General features: G+C 36.7%; 1 protein-coding gene across 1 annotated transcript in view; it reads left to right on the forward strand.

The window, feature by feature from the left end:
* Positions 1-25,154, forward strand: part of ATRNL1 (attractin like 1) — a gene marked incomplete at both ends in the record, with an annotated part of 484,917 nt that overhangs the window by 16,698 nt on the left and 443,065 nt on the right. Inside the window, one exon of the mRNA XM_080348357.1 lies at positions 25,047-25,130. Coding sequence (XP_080204483.1) covers positions 25,047-25,130 — 84 coding nt within the window. The remainder of the gene's footprint in view (positions 1-25,046; positions 25,131-25,154) is intronic.

The following is a 25,154-nucleotide window of genomic DNA, read 5'->3' on the forward strand; positions in this document are numbered from 1 at the left end:
TTATAAGTGCTTTGATTTTTCTGATGACTTGCCTGCCTTCTCAACATTCTGGCAAATTGGGATTAATTAAGAAGGTGAGCAAGTTGGGATTAATTAAAAAGGCTTGTCTGTAAAGCAACAGGGATTTGTATGGGTTTAAAGGTGAAGTCTTGCATATAAAAGCAAAGCATTTCTAAACCAGCTCTGTATATGTATCTGCTTGTATATCTATGTATATATATACACAAATATACTTGAAAACAGAATTTTCTAGAGTCTACATGGAAATCCAGATTGGTTCAGATGTTGGTTCTTTGGCTTGAAGCAGCTCCATGAGTACTGCAAACCTTCTATTTCCTGGGCTTCGTGCCTCTAATCATTGTGCTGCTGAATGAGAGTGGGGAGGAGGAGGAGGAGGAGGAGGAGGAGGAGAGAGAAGATTTTCATCTTATTCTTACGTGCTCGTATTTTAAAATAAAATCACTGCCATTGCATTTCGGTGAGCTGTGTTCCCAGATTGCCTATCAAGATATCGGAGAAGTTAGGTTGGTGGATTCATATGTCAGGGTGGACATGACAGCCAGCTTCATACAACCAGTTATGTCCTTTTATGAATGCCTGGAAGCATCACTGTTGAAGAGTTCACAAGCTGCAACCTGGAAAGAAATGAGATGGCTGTTAAGAATAGCTGTCTTCAGGACTGGGCAGCAAGGCTAAGCATTTTCAGTTGCAATTTGGGCTTGAATACTGCTTTTATCCCACTTCAGTCTACAAGCAATTCTCTTCCTTTTCCTCTAGATTTCTGTCTGGTATTACCAGCCAGAGAGTTCGAAATTGTCGGCTGTTGACATCTCTGCAAAGCATTCATCTCGCCTATTTTTTTTGGTCCTCTTTCTGTTCCCCCACCCTTGCAGGATTAGTGCACTAGTCCACCTACACTATCTCAGGGGCAAAGGTATCAGTTGTTTGCAGGGACCTAAAATGTGTGTGAAAACAAAATGTAATGCCTATGTTTTTTTAATTATTGCAGTAAAATAAAGCCTTGTTTTACTATACCTATGCCTTACTATACCTATTACCTGTAAGTGGCATATTTTTCCTTATCATACTATACTCAGGGACATGTTACATGGAGCTGATGTTATGTGTTTAAAAAAAATAAAGAACAAAAACCCCACCACAGGCCCCTGCAAACAACTCCAGCAGAAAAACTTGACACATGAACAAATAATTTTGTAAACGTCTGCCTTTACAACTTTGTGTATATGTTTTAGATAAAAGAACTCTTATGCCCTAGTCCCAAACTCTGTGGAGTGAAATGGCAGTATTTTCTAACTAAATAGGCCATAATCATGTTCAGAGGTTCTGGAATCATTCTTTTTTGATTTAATTTAGCCTTTTACTCTAGATTTGTTCACGCTATCTCCTTGGTATGTGCCTAGTTCTGTGTGCATATAGTCACTTAGCCAAAAGAGCTGTTCTCTCTCCATCGGCTTTTCCTTTTGTCCTCTTTGTCTATACGGAGTGTGTCATATTTTTACCTTGGATGCCATGCTAGGTTAAGCGAGTGTCTTGTTAGTAGGCTCTGATTTCTTATAGTCACTCAAATAGTGTTCTCTGTTCATGTTCTGGTTTAATCTTCCCAGTTCTGTTTCCTGGGTATGACTTTGCCTGTCTCCTGTACTTTGACACTATTTCTGCCCGACCGCTTCTGGAAATCCCACCTCTGGATCATTGCCTGATCTCCTCTGGAAATCCCCCACTGGAGGATCATTTCTCTTTCTGGCTCTATCTCATTGCTGACATACAGTTATTCTGCTGCTGTTTTCAAGGTCTTATTTCTTCTCCAGGTGGATTAATTTAAAAAGTATTCCCCTCACTTCTAAGTGCATGACTTTACAGGCTAAATTCCTATATTTAATCTCTTCTGTTAGTTAAGCATCAACATCACCTAGCTCTATGCATGGGGTATATTAATCTCTAACAATATGAACAACTTTCTGCTATTAATAAATTGCTTTAGTATCCTTTTAAGATCAACTTTTGGCTGCCTCCCTTATCCGGTGTTAATACCCATAAAGGCTGAGATTTTTGCTTGTGGGAAACCTGTTGGTCCCATTTCTATCCAGCTTGTTATTTGCATTATGGTTCTCATATTAACTTGATCTCCAGGTTTATCTTACTGCAAAGCTTATTATTGAGTCTTCATATAATGGTAATTTTCTTTATGGTTGCTTTATCAAAGATAAAGTGTGTGATTTTAATAAATTTATGAGGCTTTTTATTCTACTTTCCCCTCACATTCATATTTTTAGATTAAACTATGAATATAGAATAATGAGAAGCTAGACTAATAGTTCTATTAATTCTGAGCAATTCCTTCCCTTTTTGCATTAAATTTAGGTACAGCATTTGCTAGAATATGAGAAATGGTATAATGGAATATATTTAATAAAGTGCCTGCTGCGTAACTTGCAAGTTCATGTCTTGGGTCTTTTGTTTCCCAGTATTCTTGTGTAGAGATCCTTGTCTCTGTTCTGGTAAGACAATGAGTTTGAGTTGTGTTACTACTAAAATTGTGATATTAATCAATTCTATACACTTATTTCTATGAAATGTCTTGCTTTTGCAAGATAATACTTTATATCATCATCCTGAGTGAAAACTGTCAAACATGTGTTTTGGGTTGTCTTTAATTTCTGTTGCCTCACGCTTCCTGATGTTTTTGCCAATTGTTGACAAGTTTGCAACATATATATGTATATACACACACACACACACATACTCATACAAACACATAATCTAATGAATTTTCCTTAGCCATGAACCTAATTTTTAAAAATTTGGGCAATAATTGGTTCTTCTAGGATTATTAGTGCTACACATTAAAGCTCAGATGTTTTGGTTTTATGGTTGGTTGCCTTGTCATGTATCCATTCCTTAATAAAATAAAAAGGTGGAATTAGAACAGGAGGTAATGCTGACAAAGTTACAGATTATAATCACAGCATCCCAGTTTGTTTTAAGATGTAATTAGATAATAAGTAATTCAAGGCTTCTTTAGAGTTCTTAATTAGATATGATGATTTTAGTTTCACTTGGAATTTGGGCAATATTTTAGTTCTGACATGAACTTCCACCTCATAAAGCAATTTTCATGGTGGCTATAAGGTAAATAGCACAAGGTTCATCTCCATTGCTCCATAATCTTTGATTCTTTGGAATAGAAAATTAATTGTGCTGAGTACTACTAGAAATACAGACATTCCATATTGCTTCCCTATTTGCTCTCCATCAATTATCTTAATTACTAATTGTATAATTGAGACTATGAAATACATCATAAGGTGCTATGAAGTGATCGAACACTAGCTGTCAGCTGGAGAGCAAGTTCGAACTGGCAATAAAAAAGAAATAATATCTACTTATAACAAATTTATAATCCCATGGCATGTATTTTGCAAAGTAGTTTGTAAAGCTGAATTATTTTGGTGCTTGTTTAGTTATTAAAGGTAGCAATCAGTGTATTTGACTAATCTTCATCTCAGATTACAGCTGGAGTGCTAATACGTATGTACAGCTGCTTTGACTTTTATGTCTACATGGATACCCAAATTAATACTGGTACATCATCTGTGTGTATAACACTCTGCCATCTTCTTTGTTCTTTTTTTCCCTGCACTAGAAAAACATCCACTGATGGTAAATTTAAATGGGAATATCTAAGACTTAAGGATCACACATACTGGTTTAAAAAGTGCTAATTACTTACATTTGATACTTACAGTAATTTGTCTGATGTGAAAAGCTTTGGTGCTGTTACACGTTCCAGTAATGGTCCTATTGCTAAGTACTTATGCACCTCTAAGATCTGCTTTAGTTTGTCTGGTTGTTCTATTGTCAAGTAAGATTTGTTTTGGAATTGTGTGGTGGACAAGAGATTTATAATTAATTACATGAATTTTACGAAATCCTTCCCTGAGCAACAATAATGTTTATACAGGAGAAGGTATTAAAGTATACATGTGTCCAGCAATGCTGTTCACAGATACCTGAGTTTGATAAACAACAAGAAATGTGCATTATTTATCCACACCTCACTTTTAGATAAAATCATTTAGGTTGGAAGAGACCCTCAAGGTCATCGAGTCCAACTATAACCTAAATCTAGCACTAAACCATGTCCCTAAGAACCTCATCTCTATGTCTTTTAAATGCTTCCAGGTATGATGACTCAAACTGTGCAGTTTTTCAAGACAGGTTCTTTTGTGTTTACTCACAAATCATTAGGAAAAACCCAACAAAAACCAGAACAAGAAGAAAATCCAAACAAACAAACAAAACCCAAAAAACCCCACAACAAAACCAAAGAAAAAACAACTAACCCACAAAAAAAAAAACCCAACGAAAAACCCCAAGAAAACAATCTGCTCTGTAATCCATTGAAAATGGATGGTTTTTTTGTCAGTTTACAGCTGAAATATAAGCTAACTTATTGCTGCTTCTGTGTGTTTCTGTTGGTTTATATTTCAATCCATGTTTCTTGTCAAAAGCAAAGAGATACATCTTATTACTACAGAAGGAACTCACCACCCACACTTGTAAGAAGAAAATAAATTGGCTTTGGAGAGTTTTTAAACTTGGCTGTTGATGTATTTTACATGCTCATTAACTGTGGCACTAAGATCAGTGGATTAAATATATTTTCAAGGCAATGGAAACATCTAACTAGAAAAGTTGACAGACATAGCAGATAAACCCAGTATAAACACTGTAAATCTTCCAGGTTTTGTGGGTATTTTTTCTTTCTTTACTCATTTGAGACATGCAATAAATCGCGTGTCGTGTAGAGCAGTATATAGCAGGCAACTTTCTGGATGACTTCTATGTGTTTGGTTCACTAGCAGTGTCATGAGTCCTAAGATGTTGGTCCTCCTGATATTTTTACCTTACTTTTCAAGAAGAAAGCCCAAACAATACAGAGAAGACTAGGATACTATGCTGATGGTGTTTGTGAGGGCTGACCCCTGCTACTGAACGCGTGAGTGAGCCAGGGGAATGGCTGTTCCTGATAACCAAAGTAAATACAGCAGCTGAGCATCCTCTGGGAACTTAGCTTTTTGAGTCTTGATTTCTTTTTGAATAGAGGGCTACCAGAAAATATCTGGATTTATTGTCACATGTCTGGTTTGATAAAGTAACACTACATGATCAACATAATGAAATATTAGGAAGAATGTCCATCTTTTTCCTGAGATGAGAGGGCTAGGCTGACTGTACCTTTTTGCTTTAATTAAGGGGTGACTTTGCTTTCTGGATCCTTCGGGGACTCATTTAACTGATTCAATGGTGGATTTTTTTTCCCCATATCAACATGCTTCCTGTGCAGAAATCTGTGTTTGCAGTATCATTGGGTACAGAGGGTGCATTGATCCTTGTTAAATATTGCCATATTAAGCTGGAATCAACAGCTCTTGCAAAGCTTGGAGCCTGCAAGTGATCTGTGACACAATCTGCATGTAAAAACAGATCCAGACAAGTAATACTTGAAGATCTCTGTGATCTTATTTTATACTTAAGTTATTTTTATAATTATTTTGATCTTACAAGTGTTTAGGAAGGCTCTGGTTTTAAAACGAGAAAAGACAATGCAACTTTTTGGCCTCTATGTCTATGTGACAGCGTTGCAATGGGGACTTTTCAATGTTGACCTAAATTTTACCATCCATCCTCTATTAATCTGACTTCTGTTTAATTTGTCTTTGACATTGCTGCTCTTTGAAAAGAAGTCTCCTTCAGGGTGTGTGGTTGTGGGTCTTTTTTTTAAAATTATTTTTAAAAGTTTTATTTAGTCTTGTGCCTTCACTGTTGCGTGTGCGGTGTCATGGTCCATTCGGCGATGGGCTTGTGATGGTTCTTTTACCTTGATCTCAGAGTGCAAAATTAAGGCGACCAAAATGCCAAGGGGTTATAATTCAATCAAGCAGTGTTACTTTATTAATTTGCCCATAAAGCAGCATGCGATAGAGAGAGAGAGAGAAAGAAAAAGAAAAGGGAAAAGAAACGGGGAAAAAGTAAAAGTAAAGATGAGAAATGAGGTTGCGTTTATTACCAGTCGAGTTCCAAAGGCGTCCCTCTGGTCTCTGGTCCCGTGGAGTCCTGCCTGTCCTCCGTTGTGGTTCGGGATCCTCTGGCGGGAGGATCTTCAATGATGTTCATTCTGGAGTCATCTTTTATGCTTCTTCACCACCCCCAGCCCACCTTGCTCCCATTGTTTGAGGCCAGTCTCCGCCTAGACTTCGCAACCCAGGCTTGTACTGCACAGGCTCGAGAGATTCATGCTTTCTTTTGCCAACGCTTACGTGTCCAGCATTCAGGGGTCTTTCTCTGGTCCATTGGGTGACCTCAGGACCCTTGGCAAGCTTCTGGGCATGCTCCTTTTTGTTGGCCAGTGTTTGAGGGAGCAGGTGAGGGACATGTGTAGCTGAGGCTGCAGGTGAGAACACGTTCTTCTGGATGGCAGCTATTGTCCCCCTGGGTCAAAGAGACCCTCATAACAATAGCTTTCAGGAGGCGGGGGCTGGTTTGGCTGAAGAAGCAGGCAAAGTCCACACAACAGCCATTGTTAGCAGGAGCCACCCCTGTATCGGAGAAAACAGTTCAACGCAATGCTTCTCCTCGGGCCTCTCTCCAAGTCATTGTCCATCTGTTCTTTTGATCTCAGCCTCAGTTCTCTAAGTTCTTGATGGCGATGTTCAGGCAAATACTGCTCCATCTTCGGACCAGCTCTCACATGCGGTTCCCTTGAAATTTGTTTTTCTCTGGACTTTCAGGATAGAAGTCTCTCTTGACCTGAGACTCTCATCTACTGTTACTGCTCCTTCAGTGTCTTGTTGGATTATTTTTCTTACCAAGTCTTAAAAAAAAAAATCGAAACAACTACTCCATCCTTTTTTTTAGCCATCATTCTCTGCTTGTTTGCTTGTCTGTATACTCTGTCTCTTGCTGCTGATTTTAAAATATGTTCTTCCAACTCAGCCCATTTTATTTCTTTAAATAATCATGCCTATTCATCTACTGAGGTAATCGGTTTTAGAACTGTCTGAACTCTAAATGTCCAACAGCTCACTAGTGTAATTAGCATTCGTTGCAAATCTCTCTGATGGCGTTAAGATACAATCTTTGGACATTGTTTGACCTGTAAATTTATCCAACTCCCACACCTTTAAGGTAACAATTTTTTTTATCTTAAGCTCTTACGACCGAATCCATAGTTCAAGAGTCAAAAATCTGCAAGTAGACACGGGAAACCAGTCTTTCAGATACTCTTTTAAAAGAAAGACCTCACGATCCGTGTTAACTGTTTTTCATTATATTTTTCACAGAAATTATAAGCTGTGTAACCGAATTCTTCTGAGCAGTTTGCGTTAACATTATTATTAAATGTAAAAGTGGCTATGGCCATGACTTGTGTATTTTGGTTGCCTCAAAGAGTAGAATATGCTGACATAGGTTTGCAGTGCTTCTGTGGACTCGCTTTCACTGAATTTTTGAATGTCTGAATTTTAATGAATTTCCAAAAGCTGATATGCCTAAAAAACTGTGGTGCTAGACATCCTGTTGATTAATAGACATAATCTCAAGAGCATGGCTATTGAGAACAAGAGTGTGACCTAATAGATTCTATTGAGTACCTACCATTGTAGTACAGCATAACTTTTGTGGAATGTTTTGTTTAACATCTGGGATGTGCTAGAGTGTTCTTTTGTAATTGATTCTAAAATAATTTTTATGTTGTTCTCATATCTGAATTTTCCTATAGCAATTGGATCATGTTTCATATTTAACACAATAATTGATCAATGTATCAATGAAAAGGTACTTTCAGGATATGTCATGTCAGTCAGGATTATTTGAATGTTATTATATATGAGGTATACTTTGTATAGAGGATTTTTCTGTAAACTACATCTGTTTTCAAGATTATTTTGGTCCACAATTCTTGCCATATTTTTTTTCTGTATTTCTTTGTATTATCATATTGTCCAGAATCTTCAAGTTAAATTATTTCTGAATTCAACATTGTGATTTATTTTTCTTTTGCTAATGTAGCATGTTGGACAGCTGAGTTGTTGTGATGTTTTAGAATGCTCATGTCAGTGCTGAGCATTTAAAGACCTTTCCAGAACTCTAAGACTTGGAATATATATACATATATAACTTTTGTTTTAAGATCAATGTGTGGAAAGGGACTCTATTCAACCTTACGAATAAAAGACACGACTCTACATTCTGGTCTTGTCCATCACCAGGAGCTGCTTGAGACTGTTATATTCTTTTTATGAAGGCATTTATGCAAGGTAACCTGTGACCAAACAATATGAAGCCATCCCATTTTCTGACAGAATAGCAAGTGGCTACTCAGAGCTTCCTTATGACTTATTCATGTGTCCCAGTATTTGCTTGTGTCAACTTATTAAATGCATTACTAAAGAGGGTTCTTTCCTATTTTGAAGCAGGCAGATGTTATTGACCTCATTTGGGCTGTTACCTTATCTCATATATGCAGTGAATGTATCAATGTTTTATGCAAACTAAGCTGCAGTGTGGTACTGGGGAAATCCAGACACAGGTGAGCAGCACAGATCTGAATGGCTGTGTCTAGCATGCAAAAAATAAAAAAGCTGGATAAATGGAAGATGATGTGGAACTACTAATCTATACAAATGCATAATTACTCCAGAAGCTTACTGAAAGCATGTTCCTTGCCCTCCCTAGTTGTATTGTGTGCCTAGTAGTTTAAATCTACTTCTGAAGACTGATGCTTTCTGTCCTAAGTATTTACAATTTAGCCACCAACTTAAGAGACAAGTCACTTGGCCTGACTTTTTCCAGGTTTCTCAGCTGCTACCTAAAGGGATCCCTCTTTCCTTGTTGGACATGTGTAAAGTTTCTTGTATGTTTACAGCACTCTTCTCTAATGAATAGTAGAAACACTAGTGAGAAGAATGTTTGGAACTAGAGCTCGAAAGTGCTGAGCGCCTTTTAACAGGTTTCTGAAGCTGGGCTTTGCCCTGTCTTGCCCATCAGACCATATTCTGTGTGGCTGCAAACCCATGCCAGAGGTAACATGCTCAGGGCATTGCTAGGGATGGAGAGAAGGAAGGGTGGCTCTGTGTGAATGGTAAATTTACAGAGAATACATATTGAGTCTGGTGTTTATAGATTATCCGTACAGGAAAAGCTCACTTATGCAAGTACCTGCTGGACTTAGTCTTCTTCCACACAATGATCTTTGCCTGAATATGATTCTAAAGTGAGATTTTATTGTGTGAAGAGTGGATATGTTCTGCTGTGTTTAATATTTTTTTTTATCATTAATATGCGCTGGAAACAATATAGTATTTGTATCTTCTTTGCAACAACATGTGACTATTGCAGATTTGTACCGAAGTAACTGAGGCAAGGACTACTTCAATTTTCAAGCTTAGAAAAGTTCTTAGATCTCCAAGTTTTTTGAGACAGTACAGGGTATGCATTGAGATTCAGGAAATATGAGTAAATACTTCCATAAAGCTGACTTACCAATGTGAAAGTGAAAGCTTTTTAAAGCAGCCTTTTCAGTTTAAACTCCCTAAAAGTATCACATGTAAAATGATGCACGTATGCTGTATAATCCTATGCTTAGTAAATGGATTTGCAGCCTAAGAACTTCTATGAATCAGAACACTTGGAGCCCTAGGCTGGTTGAAGAAGCAGCATTTTAAAATGTAAAAGGATTAAAAACTTGTATTCCCAGTGACTTTGTAAGCAATGATTTAGCTTATTTTCTAACTAAATGCAAAAGCTGACATTAGGCTGGCAATTCCCAAAATCCAGGTTGAAGAAGCCATCTCAGTCTTTTGGATTTAGTGTTTAAAAAGTAGCTAGTTTACTATACTAGTCATTTGAGTGGGAGAAAATGAGATAAAAATCAAACTGATCCGGAGTGTCTCCCTTGGTCAGGAGATGAACCTAATCCAGTATCACTCTGGATCTGATGCCAAGCTCCCCAAGGTGGTTGGGTTAATTTTTGGTTAGATGAGATGCAGAGATGGAGCAGAACCTCTGTAGGAGATGGTGGCTTGTTCTACCTTTGCAGACTGCTTCACATCTGGCACCTGTTTTTGGGGAATACACACGCTAAAGTAAAAATGCAAGTGTGGAATTTATGAACAGCAGGCAAAAGTGAGCAAATTCACAGATCAGAATAAAACTCTTTCCACAAGTATGTAATTTATTTACTTATTATACTTCATTTGCCGTAATTTATGTAGTTACTGGAGCTAAATTACCACGTTTTGATGAACGTTTATATTTTCCTTCCTTTTTTTTTCCTAAATTAGTTGGTATTTAAAAATGTCTCTTTCAATAAACAAATCTTAAAATTTTGTCTCTTAAAGCAGTGAAGAAAATATCAACTTCCTAATTGTATATTTTCAGATGCTGTAAAATATATCTAATCTTGAAGTAACTTTCCTCTCTTTGCAATTTTCTGTGGCTATTTTATTTTTCTTTTTTTATAAAGAGTATGCATCCATAGAAATGTGTGTTAGATTTCTGCAGTTTTGAATAAAAGCTTATTTTGGGGATGATTCAGCAAATCCTCTGGCTCTTTTTAGGCTGCTGATAACCCTTCAGCTTCCTTACTGACAGACAAGCCCTGCTAGAATTAGTTGGAGTTTTGCTTGATGCTATGTTCCAGTTAAATGACCTACTAACATTCCTGTGCATAATTCTGCCCTCAGAGCTGAGATCAGGAGTGATTGCAGCTCGGATGAATGATTTAAGAGCACCTTCTGGTGATTAATGAGAGGCCAAGAAAGTGCTTGTTTTGACTATGGGGCATGTGTTTATAAACACTTCCCAGAAGTATATCCTGAAAACAGATTTGGTATGTTTTGTATAGGAGAACGTGCAATGTTGTATTATACTTTTCAGCCTTTCCACTCTAGAACCTCTTCCCCTCACCTCATCCCTACCTCTTAATCTTTTCTCTTGTTTGTGAGCATTGCTGAGCAGGTGCTTGTGCTGGGTAAGAACTAACAAAAGAGACGCAATAACCAGCTCTGGGTTTAGGTGATGTAGCTTTTTTCCTGAAGCAGCATTGAACGTTCTTTTGTCTGTAACTCCATGTGGACCTGTCTCAATTTCTGACATTTTGGTTCTGGCAAGACTTTGGTTTGGAAACAATCAGATGTTGAAAAGATTATTATGTTACATGTTGCAAAAGTATTAAAAAGGTTTAAGGTCAATGGCATGTTTAAGTGAAAGTTAAATTCCCTGTGACTTGTTGCTGTTATTAAGCTATTAAGCTTGCATGAATTCATTCTTGGTAGTATTTTCTTTAAAATATAAATTGTTTTTCTATTGATAAACATTCAATCAGTTTTGCATCAATGTTACCTGATCAGCAGGAACTTCAGAGACTTGAGTTATTAAAGGTAGTATCACAAATGCCAAATTTTAGTCCACAAGCTGGGAACTGAATAAAAGCAATATTACAACTTCCTTTTGCTGTTGTGAGAGGTTCCTTTTGATCCAGATTCGAAACCAATTTTGAAATTCTGGATGAATAGTGCTTTCAGACCAAGTTGTTGGTTTGTCATCTCTGCTCACTTATTTTTACCTGTAGTGAAACTTTGAAAAGCAAAACCAAGCATCCCAAACATTTAAAAATAAATTATCTGTACTCCTAACTAAAACAAACCCCCGAAACCAAAACAAAATCAATCAAACATAACACCTGCAAGATGTTTTTTGTAATTGGGTTATTCATAATAGAGAACGTATTATGTCAACATGTGTGTTGTTTGGAATAGCGGACTGGAAAGGTACTCAGGAAACCATCTAGTAGAGCAGATAAGGTTATGCAGGCAAGGAAAGTTGATTTTATTTAAAACAGGATTGGTTTCAGCTGTCATCCTTGCTGCAATAATCTTCCTTCAGCCTAAATACTTCCCTTTCAGGTGTCTGTCTCTTCTTTATGCAAACCAGTGCACTTTCTCAATTTGCTATGTATTCCAGTTCTGTTTAAGCCAATCAAATCAAACAATGGTTACTATCTTTTGATGTATCTTTCAAAAGCCCTTTTGTATAATTTCTGTCAATGCTAAGAAATTTACTCAGAGCTTGACTGTTCAAGCTTGACTGTTCAATGACTCGGTAAGTGAGGTGACCGGGGCAGTTTTAGATTTCTGGTTTGATACTAAATTAAAAAGCAGCTAAATGCAGAAGGGCGTACTTGATGGCATGTTTGTAAGTTGGTGTGTTAAATAACAGAAGTATCTCTGTTTCAGTCTGCAGCTGCTCAGAGTTGGGGCAGCTTCTCTCACAGCACGACCCATGCAGGGGTGCTGCTGCTGCTTCTCCTTTGGCTTCCGGTTTGTGAAATCCCAGAAGGGCGGCATCAACCCATCCTTCTCATTCTCCTTGACCATTCAGCTGTGTTGATGCAATTCTCTGCTCTAGTGCATTTTGCTACCTGCATCCTCACTTCTCTGAGTGTTAGGGTCACTGCTTTTAACTGACCCTATTGCAGAGTGATTGCTTGCCTTCTCATTTCTTTTCCTCTACTTGTTTCCAAAAGCCTAATTTACTGGCTTTAGACTTCAGCATATGGCTTCATTGACTCTGCTGGCTTTTGGGCACTATGCTGTGTATCAGAAGCTCCTCCCTGTGGACAGGTGTAGCTTCTGTTGATACTGTTTTGATCAAGAGTGGGTCTTTGTTTCTAATCTGTTCTGCTTTGTTTGAACTGAGTGAGAAAAGATCAGCAGTAGCTCTGAATGCTTTTCATAGCACAAGTTGGATCATCATTCTCCAAGAGGGAAGTGGGTGCAGCCTGTTATCCTAGGAGCAATCCTAAGAATTTCTGCTCGTGGAAGATGGCCCTACACTTTCTATATCCTCTCACTGATAAGACGGGACAGGCTGGCTGTGTGTCCCATGTGCTGTGCCATATCCCTGTAAGGACAGTGTGAACAGGCTCCTAAAAGCTCTGGTCTTGTAGGTGTGCATCCTGCTGTTGTACTCTGCTAGAGGGAAAGCGAGGCATTCCAAACAGTGTTCCCCTGTCCTGTATTCTCCTTTCATGGGAGACTGGTGGCAACAGTCCCTGTGACAAATTCTAGATGTCCCCTTGCCCCCTATCCAGCTTCAGCTCTGTCTTTTGAGCAACTGGCTGATGTTGCTCAGTGCCTTGGCAAGCCAGAGCAGGGGCGTTTTGGAAATCTCAGCAGAAATTTGTATGGTTTTGTTCATTGAATTGGCAATATCTTTATCAAGACAGGTTTTGAAAGACCCAGTTTATTGTAATTTTTAAGCTTAGCAGAAAGAAATTCTAAACGCTTGCGTGGTAAGTAAAACCATGGAGTGTTCCGTTGAATAACTTCAGAGTTGTAGCTTTCATAATTATACTGATGTTGTGCCTCATTTAAACCCTAAGCCTATATAAGACTCTGCGAATGCAATAATGTGCATTCTCAGTTGAGTTTTTTCATTGAAACCACAGGAATGCAAATACAAGGGGCAGTTTGCAGAATGGAGCCTTTTCATTTTCCTGGATGTGTCTTTTTCAGTGTGAAGTTTTAAAAATGTATATGCCACCTTTCAGAGATTCCCATTAGTTCTGCATTGTATATTGGTAGTTTTTCATGTTTTGTGCTTCATTGCAAATAAAATAAAAGGTAAGAGAGAAAATCCTGGAAAAATTGAAGCTATTATCATTTAAATAGCATGATTAATTTTTGTCTTGTATTCTTTTATGCTTCTGTGGACAATAAAAATAACAGCAATATCTTCTGCCAAAACCAAACAAAATTTTTCTGAATGTGTGTGGTGCAGCCTAAGTCTTATTTCAGAAGGGTGTAAGACTTGTATAGATCTGAATTTGTCAGGATATTTCACACCACCAGCTCTGGAGATGCAAAATTATTGCATTAGCAGGTCATCTGTTAACAACTCAGTAAATGGGAAGTTATTTTTAGTTCGGTAACTGATGGATATAACATAGAGTTCTGCATATGCCCCTGTTTCCTAACACTTCTCATCACTATCCGCAAATTGTTCTTGGTGTTTCATTTCAATTGAGAACCTATGAGCTCAAAGCTAAAGTTGCTAGTGAGTTTCTTTTGTAATTTTAAACTTGACTTCAGTATTTCATTAGTTGTGGAGGTGTTGCACCAAGAAACCTCAAAACTATAAAATCCATCCAAACAAAAAATACCCCAGACTCCTCTACCAATGTGTGAAATGTTTGATTCTGTGAAACTGGCTACTGGAATAGTTAGGACCCAAAATATCGTAGTCTTTTGTTTCTGATATATCTTCATCCATTTCTAGACGGAGTATTGGAAGTTGCTAACAGTGTTATGACTTCCCCATGAATTAAAAAGTCAAGCAGAAAATATGAGTGAAATGACACCTGCCAAAAATGATGTGTTCTAAAATGACACTTTTTAATTATTGGTAAGAATCTTCTATATCCCCAAACAGGAATGCCTTGTAATATCCCAGAGACATGAATGCTATTATTCCATATTTCTACAGCAAATAGTGGGATGTGCTTTGTATTTAAGGCAAATATATAATGTCCTGATAATCACTATAGCCACAGAAGCTGGAAAGTGATTATCTGTATAATCATCTAAGACAGTACTTGAAACCTAGTCATCCCTTTGAATTTATTAATCAATTAAATTTTTAAAGGAACTGTTATCTCTGATCTCAACATTTGTACTGTTTGAGGTTTGTATTCAGGGACTGGGAACCTCTTGTGAAGCAGCGTGTGTGCTGGTGGGAGGGAGAAAAGGAGTTGCTGTTTATATAAAAATATAGATCTAAAATTAAAAGAGAATGAGGATGCTGAATTTTTAAAAAAGAGTTGAAAACCAAACAAATAATAATATAAGGTGAAACAAACTTCTGCTAGTGTGGTCTTAGGGCTGCTGAGAGATATGTGATGTCTTTGGTTTTGTTTTTCTTTGGAGTATGTGTATGTCAAAGTTTATTACATTTGGATAGTTTCAGAATTAATAAAGCTGGTGGGAGCTGGTGCTTGCAGCTTTTTGCAAGGAGGTAGTTTCCTACCAGGAGGACTTTATGGAAACATAAAATTTAATGGTGAAGTATTGATTGATATAAATAAGTGAAAGGTAGAAATAGCAAAGGTGTTTGTTAGAAACTTGTCTTAAATAGACAATGAGAAATTTAGGTGACGTGCTGGATTTGGAGCATTTGGCTGTTACCTCAGGAAGCTTAAGTTAAAACCCTGAACTAGGTCACAAATGAAAATGAGATTTATAGTGATGTACAGTGAAACAGTGGCACAGCGCATTACCTTTTTGCCAAGTACCTCGGTCTGCATTGTCTATATCCTTTGTGCCCCACATTTTAAGATACTGTAGCATGTTTGATTAATTGTAGAAGTCTTATACACTGAGCCATATATAGAATAAATATATACATACATGTGTTTAAAGTATATATATGAATACCTAAAAATTAGTAAGTAACTTATCCTTCACTCAAGTTAATCTTGTGGTTAAGTTGAAACATGTAGGCAATCTTACTTTAACTTAGAACATGCTTGGATTGAAATCTATTTTAGGCAGCAGAATGAAGTTAGAGATGTTAACAAAATAATATTAAAATATGTTATAAAATATGCTCAACCATGTTACTTTTGGAAATAGAGGGGCTGCCTTGTAGAAAATGAAGCCTACAGAAAAGAGCTCTAGTGCTTAAACTGTAACTTACCCTAGGGACAAAAAGAATAACATGTTACTTCTGTGTAATCTTAAAGTAACATAATCTATTCAGATACAGAACTTTTCTAAATTAAATAATAACAATGTTAATGTGGTAGGAAAAACGTAAGTAATAAGACCACTTCAATCAGGCAGAGTTGGCAGAGTGTGGTTTTGTGTGGTTCCCCCTCCCCACCCCGTTATTTATTTCTTCATTATTTTGGCAACGATTGACTGTAAAAATAACTCTTGTCTGAAAGGAACATTATGAAATGTTAGAGCATTGAGGTGTCTCCTTGCTTCGTGACAGATATTGTTATTTCTACTTGCTCCAAATAGTAGCTATCTGGATGAATACATGAGAAAACTTCAGGGCTGCTGTTAATATTCTGAATCAAGATGGAAAAGTCAGAATTTTGAATATTTTAAACCTTACTCTTTTTCTGAGCAAATGAATAACCATGAGTGCAAGATGTTCAGTCAGTGACTTGGGTCGACGATCTGCCTCTTAAAACAGGAATTAACTGACTTTCGGATGACATCTATGAACTAGCGTGGGCAGTTCTAATACCGTAGATGGTCGTCTCATATGATTTTGTCCAACCATGATGTTAAAATAGGAGATACCAAATGTGTGTATTATTCCCAATAGAGGAAGTTTTTTTCCAGGTCAGTCAAGGATATTGTGCTATTTGCAGTATATTTGAAAAGGCACTGATTTCACAGTTGAGGCGAAGAGGACCACTGCCACCTGGAAATATTGGCAAGATTTGAACTGTTAATTGGTGTAGCAATTCTGTAGAAAGAATGTAGTTCAGTTAAACTCTGTGGACTGACTCAACTCCACTCAATTTTATAGAAACCTTCCATATAAATATTACATGTAAATCCGTCTGGATACAAGCAGATAGAATAAAAACTTTTTTAGTTGTTGATAACTTCTAAATGAGTGGAGGGGATACACTATTTAGTAGTTTGGGTTTCTTAAAATGTAGCATGAAAACCCTCCTCCCTCCCCCCAAATGGAAAGGTTTGCATTTAGAAAGTATTTTCTGACTTCAGGTTAAACCTCAGGAAATCAGGTCAACCATTTTTCAGTAAAATATGTATACTTGTGCACTTGTGTGAAATGATTAAGCTATATTGTCTAAGAATTTGTTTTTGTTCATGTCACAGATACAGATTCAGGTGCTTTTGTAGTCTTATTAAAAAGAAGATTATTTCCTGATGGATATCTACTGTGCTCATTAGAGGAGAACTAGAGGCACAATGAGAGCTATGGGGAAGGAACAGCATTTCTGAAGATAATCCAATTTGTTAAAAATCATTGTGTGTGGCTTTCTTCTTGTTACATTATGTGAATTTCACCATTCAAAAGGCTAAGTATCCATTGAAGAGCAATAATGCATTTAATGACAGATTTGAGTGCTGGTGTACTTTGCCTTGCTGCCTCTCTTCAGTCGGTGTTTCTCATGCTGGCTGCACTCTGCTCTTCTCCCTCATACTGTATTAGTGTCTTGGCAGAGCCGATTTTGTCAGATCTTGCTGTCTTTCTTATTTTTTTTCCTAGACCTGAGCCTTCTGAAAAAGTTGTTTCTCTTCTTGGAGAAGTTCTGTTATTCCCAAATCTGGCTTCATTTACATAGTTACAAAAATAAATACTTGACACTAGTAGAGAAAATGGTGTTTGTTTGCTTAGGTTCAAGGCAATCACCATGTAGGTGTTAATAATAATAATACTAAAGATATGGCTTATACTTGAATATTTTCAAGAATACACATATGTACTCTGAAGAACAATCTGAAGATAGAAGCCATCCTGACTTTTTCAAGACCCATGCTATGAAGCTCCACTTTCAGTAGCATTATTTGCTCCATTTACATATCAAACTGTTAAATGAAATGAGTCCAGTCATTTGTGCAGTGAGAGAGATTACTGTGCCTGTTCTTCACCTCATCTCTTGGCCTGTGTTCATCCAAAATTCTGTTATTCAGTTTGTCAAAAAAATCTTTAAATAGAGCATTTTGATGTACACAGTTGCTGGAGACCTATGGGAAAATTTCTCTATGTGCCGAAAAAATAGAAAGCTCTTTTCTATATGCATTTTTCCTTGCACTTAATATTAGAACTGTGAGGAAGAGGAAAACCTCATGTGTTTGTGCCTCTAATTCACAATGCTGATGTCTGCATAGTTTTAACCAATGAAAAAAAATGGCTCTGTGTTGTAATTGGTTGAATGACTTCCATTATAGTATACAAAATTAATGCAGCTGTCATGATGGGGACCTTCTACATATAGGCACTTGAGTTTTAATTTTAATTTTTGTTATTACTGACCTTATGTTATTGCTTTGTACGGTGAATGAATAATGAATAATAATTCAAAAACTGACATAGCTCGGTAATAGAAAATTGGCTGTTATGGAAAATGTTTTATAAATATCTTTATGATAAATATACACAAATGGAATTTCATATTTTCTTGTAGAGTCCATTGATTTTTAAGCAGGATTTCTCACTATGCAGTGTGGCCAGGAGTTACCATCTTTTAAGTGAATGCTTATATCACAGAAACAAAAATAGCTTTCCCTGCTGAGAAAGTGATTAGAAACGAAACTTCCCATTCAACAAGCTGCATTGAACTCATGTAATACTACCTGAAAAAGTCGCACTGATGGAATTGGATTAGAATTTCTACACTTCAGTAGACATAATTAACCCCAGTAAGATGAACCAGAGTAATATCGTTTAGTTCCTTCTGTGGAGGAATTTTAGAGTCAGAGAATTCCAGATTGTATACAAATCAGCATGCATAAAGGGAGTTATTCTCATACTTACGTTCAGGAGAACTGGCTACATTAAGGGCATTATTTAATTCTGCTCTGGTTGCTATGCTGGTCAGGCTACAGCTGGAGCAGAGGGTACCACATTGGTGAATTGGAAAAGCTCTGGAGGAGCAAAGTCTAGAAAATTATGTATAAGGAATGCTGGATTAAATTGCTTAATTCAGAGAAGTCTGAAGGTAGATGTTTGTGATCGGTAAGCAGAAAGAGGAAAGGAATTACCTGTTTTCCAGGCCTGCTTTGAGTAGGACAAGAAATAATATATTGAAGTTGAAGTAACAAAACATTAGGTTAGACATTTAGAAAAACTTTCTAATAGTAAGGGCCAGTGCTGAATTAGATTGCCTAAGAAGATTGTAGACTTCTGTAATTAGAATTGTTAAGAATTGATTAAACACAGCTGTGAAGAAAGAGTTCAGTAGGTTTGATTTGGACTTGTGGTAGGTATTAGGTTGTGTTGTAACTGAATGGCAATTTAAGGTTGTTTTTATTTAGGGGGGGGAAGGAAGCCAAATACTACCTAGCACTGTGAAGAGATAGAAGAAAATCCTTAAATAGTCTCATACAGTGTTTCCACAGTAATTTTAATTTACAATAGAATAAGTATTGCGATTACCTTTAATGTTACTATATTACTTTTCTTTTCTGCACCTGGTTTGCCTATCGGGTCTTCATAAGATTGTGCTCACATTTGCTTATTTCTAGTCACTTTATAGATTCCCTTTTAAGTCTGACAGTTGCAGATTCAGGCAACTTATTCTAAATGACCTGTCATGGTCTATGTTCTGCGAATTCATATAATATTATGCAGCCTAAGGAAGGGAACAGATATTTTGAAACGTTTATGTAAATGACAATAGATTGCTTAAATAAGATGCTGTGTAAGTTTGTACTTTGAAAGGAATATCTACTTCTATGCAGTATTCTTTCAGCAGTTTGGGGGACTGTTACAAAAATGTACTATAGAATAGTAGCCTTTTTTATAAATAGTAAATGAGGAAACAAATCACCTGTTGGAGTTAAACCTTTAAATTAATGGTTTGCACCAATCTAAGATTATAGCCCTGCTAAATTTATTAATAAGAAACACAAAAGCCCCCAAACCCCAAAAATTCCCTCTCCAAAGAACGACCAAAATCCACAAAGTAAAAACTAAACACTCAAGGAAAAAATAGATTCATGTTACACAGTGTTAAACTTCTTGAAATACAGAATATATTGTTATTGGGAAAAATATTGTTGTATTGTAGTCTTCATATTTTCTGGGATTTCTGAATTGTTTTGGAGCCTGGTTTTGTTTAAAATAAGTCAGAGGGGAGGAACTGAATACTTGAGTTAAGCAATAGAGACACTTTACAGAAGAAACTGTGACTTTGTCAATGGATAAAGTGGGGCCTATTGAAGAGCGAGCCTTTGATTAGCTGGCATGTGAAAAGTTGTTGTGAATGTCCCTACTGTTTCTAAATATACATTTTTCTATTAATGCAGAGCCATATGTAACAAGTATAGGAGTGTGACTGGCATATGCAAATATTTTCTTAATGTATTAAATATTTATTCCTCTTGATTAGTCACTGAAGAAAAAGAAAAACTACAGCACGTTCAGTATATTCTGTTTTAATATACATTATGAAAAAATAATCACCAACAGTAGGGTTCTGCAATAAAAGTTAAAATGTAGGAAAAACAAATGAAAATTCTTAGGATTTTTGTCAGGTGCCAATCAATGCTTTATGCCTGGAAATTAAAACGTGGCATTTTTGGCTTTTCAGAACATGTTGTTCTTTAGGTCAAAAGAAACAAACTAAAACAACAACAATCCAAAACTCACTAAAAATCAAACCCAAACAAATAAACAAACAAAAACCCAAACAAACAAAAAACCTTCTTACTCTCTTACTCAGCATTCTCTTCTGGATTTCTTTTGGATATCACAGTGCTTCCTCGATCTGGTTTGTTCTGTAATGTGGCCCAGTATTTTTTTCCCTTCTTTCTTAACATATTCATGTGATCTTGTCTGGAATACGTGAAGAGCCTCTTTCTCCAATATAAAGGTTAAGCACAAGATCTTGAACTAGAAAGATTACCTCAACTTGTTTTTATGAAGGATTCGATCTTCTAACATTTAGGCACAGTTATTAATTTTTATTTTTTTAATAAAACAAATTTTCATAGAAGAAGAAAAGGAGATGAAGTAAAATTTTGCAAGAGTAAAGAGAATAGTCCATGACTGATGCACAAATACTGATGTTGAGTTGAATCCACATAGCAAAATATGCTCTGTATCTTATATTCAGATATATCTGAAATAAGAATTGCAAAGTAATCCAACATTTCATAACATTCTGAATAGAAATGTGACGCTTATAAATACAGAGATAAATTAACCTCTTCATAGCTCCTTTTATTTGACAGTGCATATTTGTAATATTATGAATGTACCTTATGCTTTATGTCTCTTAATGCACCTGTACTATAAACCAGACCTCTGCCGTCCATCAACCAGCAGTTTTGTGGATCTTCATGTTTTGCTGATGACAGAAAATACCCAGTGACTTCTGGTTTAATTTAGTGCCCCTTTCTGAAAGATTTGACAATATGATTCTTTTACAAGAAGATACAGGGGATGACATAACTGCATTTTTCACACATCTATACATATTACAGCCAGGAAGGGCCATTTTAATAGCTTGCTCTGACGTCTTATGTATTGCAGGCAACAGATTTATTCTGGCTCCTCCTTCATTTTAGCCTCTGCTTGAAATGCATCCATCTTATTTTAAAATCTCTGCAATGGTAAATATAAACATGAATTCCAGCTCAATTATATTTGCCATTATTTTATAACAGTGGCAGTATTCCAGGGGAATATAGATAGCCCTTTGCTGCATGTTTCGATTGCTCTCTGTTGACTTCAGCCTTTAGCCCTTGCGTTTCTGGTATATGTCTCTCTTCTTGGGGAAACAACCTCCAGTGCCTTGTATCTATCATGTAAACCATTACTGACTGATCAGCCTGGTGAGTGACTGCTCTGTCACTGATGCTTCTGGATGTCTTTAACTCTGCTGTGCAGCATCCTGACTCCTTACTATAATTTGGTAGCTCCGTGTTACACTATACAGAGACGGCAAATGTTCTCTTGGCCTGTGTCTCTAATTCTTTATAGGTTCTGATTATAACCCTGCCAACGAAAAATATATTGTTATGTTTATGGAAGCTGGCATGCAGTTTAACATGACAATCTACAACATCTGCTGCTGCCCTGTGCTTTGTGTTTCAAAAGCTAGAGTCAGGGTTTGATCAACCAGTGGTGCTCGAACTTGTTGTTCTGGCTGTCCCCTCATCCCTGAAGCTTTCTCAGCAAAGAGCTGGAGCGGGGTGCAGTATTTAGGCATCATTCTGACTGTTCCATTTCTGTGATTCAAGAGTGTGGAGTCCTGTTGGCTCATCTGGATTTTGATTAGTTTTTGACAGGATCACTGCTTGTTGCAGAGCAAACAAACTATGTCCACAAATACCCAGCGTTACATAATAGAAAATACTGTCTTTGATTCGGTAAGAGGTTACCTGAAAGTTGTACTGCTTATCTATGTGCCATTTGTGCGATCTGGGATTTTATAACCTTTCACTGCCATTGAATACTTGTGATATTTCACACTTCTTGCAGCAAAGTAAGTGTTCTGTGGCATGCTATAGAAGATTTGCATCTGTATATCAACCATATGACAGCGCTAAAATTATTTTGATTGGAATTTTATGCGTTACTGCCTTTTTTTTCAAACAAAAACAATGCCCAGCATACACTTAAACATGGGATCTGCCCCTGTAATCACCTTTGCTAAGGTTCTGCTAGGGGCCAAGTGTCAATATTGGCTTGATTTATAAATCAGTAATGTGCAACTTAGACCACTAAATTATAAGTTGATATCATGTTCAGCATTGTCCAAAGGATGTAATTAATATGTAAAGAAACAAGAAATAACCCTGAAAAAACTATTTGCCATGTATATAAACATGAAAGTATACCTTTAGGAAAAGCTGATATTTCTCAACAAAAAGAAATATTGTAAATTTAAGCTCCATGTGTCTTTTGCTTTCTTCAAGCAAAAGTTTTCTGTGTCCAGACACTGATGGATGTGAGAGCACCTGGCCGGAGCACGGGCAGCCGTTCTCCATGGCCATCACTGCAGCTTCTGCAGCAAGGGAGCGATGGGAGTTACCAGCCTCATCATTCATTGCTTTGCTCATGAGATCACCCGGTGTCTGTAGAGTGCTTACCAGCAACCATTGCTTTTGGGGAGTTGTGACCTGCAGTGTTCAGAGCAGCTCAGTGCGTTGGGCTTTATTAGAGAAATGTTCTCTCAGCTCTCAGCTGGCTGAACTATGTGGTTGATGTTTGTGGTGTGTTTTGTTTTGGTGTGTGTTTTTTTGTTCCCCCTCGTAGTCTGTCGCTCATGTTACCAGCTGTTCCTCTGCTTTTCTTCTTCTTATTCAGAAACACGAAATACATCATTGATACTGCATTCATGCCTTGAAAATGTTTTGCAGTATAATTACTGGGACAGCTCCCCATATTACAGAGCTTTGTGCCATTTCATCAGAAGTAAAGTGTGGGTGAACATCTTCACTCAAACCACCAGCAATTGGAACTGAGTGTCTTAAAATGTGCCTAACAAACTGACACTAGTTCTTACAGGACAGGTGAAAGAACCTGTTTGAAAATTTAAGCATTTACATGGACCGTGTCTTAAATTCTTTCTTGTGCCCGTGTTATTACTTCCTTTCCACATGTTTGTAGTTTTATGTTTGTAAATACAAACCTTTGTTAATAAGTATGTAATTAGTGTTTGATATGAGTTCAAATGTAAATGGGTTGCAGTAGATGTGGTAGTGAATGTTTTTAAAATTGGAGTATACAGCTTCGAAGAAAGGAGGATGGCAGATGCTGAATTCTGTTCAGTGAGGCTCCTGGTGAGAAAATTTAACTGCCACTTGGTCAGTTTGTTCAGCATTTCTTCTGGACTTTGATCTAGTCTATTTGTTCATTAAAAAAACTGAACCAAAACATAAAACCCCATCTGCTTTTTTATCATTCAGTGATATTTATTCTTCATTATTATCTTTCCATGCTATAGTGAAAGAAGTGAGCATTTCTAAGTATGTATTTATATTCATTATCATTGTAACATTTAAAATAATAGGATGGTCAGTTTTCCCAGTGGAGTGAGGCCACCAGTGATGTCTGTTAAAGCCTGAACTATATAACATAATCATAAAGGATGCAGAAAATGGAGTAAATAGTGAAGTTACTGTGTGCTGAAGATAATAAGCTCTTTCAGAAAGCTTTTATGATAATAGATTATTGAATTTCATCTGCTATTTTATCACTGCATAGATTAATGTGAAGTAATATATATGAACGGAGGAAAAAGGTTCTATTTCTACATTAAATGAGTTTCTGTATGTAATGGATCTTGAACTGTCCATTATTACTCAGAAAGAAGTTATAGCAGCTAGTTGTGCTTAAAATGTCAGCATAGTAGTTGTTACAAGAGTGAATAAAATGGTAAGATGGGAATAGAGACCAAAGTGGAAATCATTATTATGCTACTGTCCAGATTCACTTGTGTCTAGAATATAATATGCTGATTTCTGTGTTGCACCTCAGAAAAGGGTATGGGAGAATAGAAAAGCTGTGTTAAATAAAGGCAGTGGGGATGATCAAATGTAGTTATTCTGTATGAGAAACAACTAAGTGTAAGTGAGCAAGGATTTTTCTGGTTGGAAAAGGGACAGTGGAGAGAAGGGAGAGAAACAACAAAGATTGTTACATTTTGAGGAGGATAAAGTATGTGAACAGGGTACACTTGTTCATCCTCTCATTCAGTATCAGTGTTCTGTTTTCCCATGTCTTGTCACTGACCAGGAACAAGCGAGGGACAAACTGGCAGATATGCTTATTTCAATTTATAGTTTATATCCTGATTTCTCTAGATCTAGGACGTTTTCCCCACTGCTGCTGTGCTCTAACTTCAGATGTAAGGCAATGACAAAACAAGCAAACCAAACCAAATCAAATCACTCTTAAACAAACAAACAAACAAAAAACCCAAACCAAAACAAAAATTTACATTGGCTTGGATGCATTTGGTGTGAAGGATAATTTAAATTATGTGTAGTATTTGCTTGCTACTGAATAGAAAAATTAGAAGTCTTGTTATTGCCTAAGGGAAAAAGGCAAATCAATGAGATAGAATAACCAGAATTCTAGTTTTTATAAGCAAGAATAGTGCGACAAGAAATACGAAGAGCGTCTTAACTCTTTCCTTCACCTTCAGTTTTCTTTCAATCTGGGAAGAAACTATTGGCATAATGACGATGTCTGTTCTATTGTGTTTTCTCTGGTTTATTACAGCACTGTTTTTTCTCTTGTAGGTTAACAGAACCTTCTGGATATTTAACAGATGGACCAATAAATTATAAATATAAAACTAAATGTACATGGTTAATTGAAGGATAGTAAGTATTTATTTTAATAGCTTA

Source organism: Nesoenas mayeri (assembly GCF_963082525.1).
Source record: "Nesoenas mayeri genome assembly, chromosome: 7".
NCBI classification, from domain to species: Eukaryota; Metazoa; Chordata; class Aves; order Columbiformes; family Columbidae; genus Nesoenas; species Nesoenas mayeri.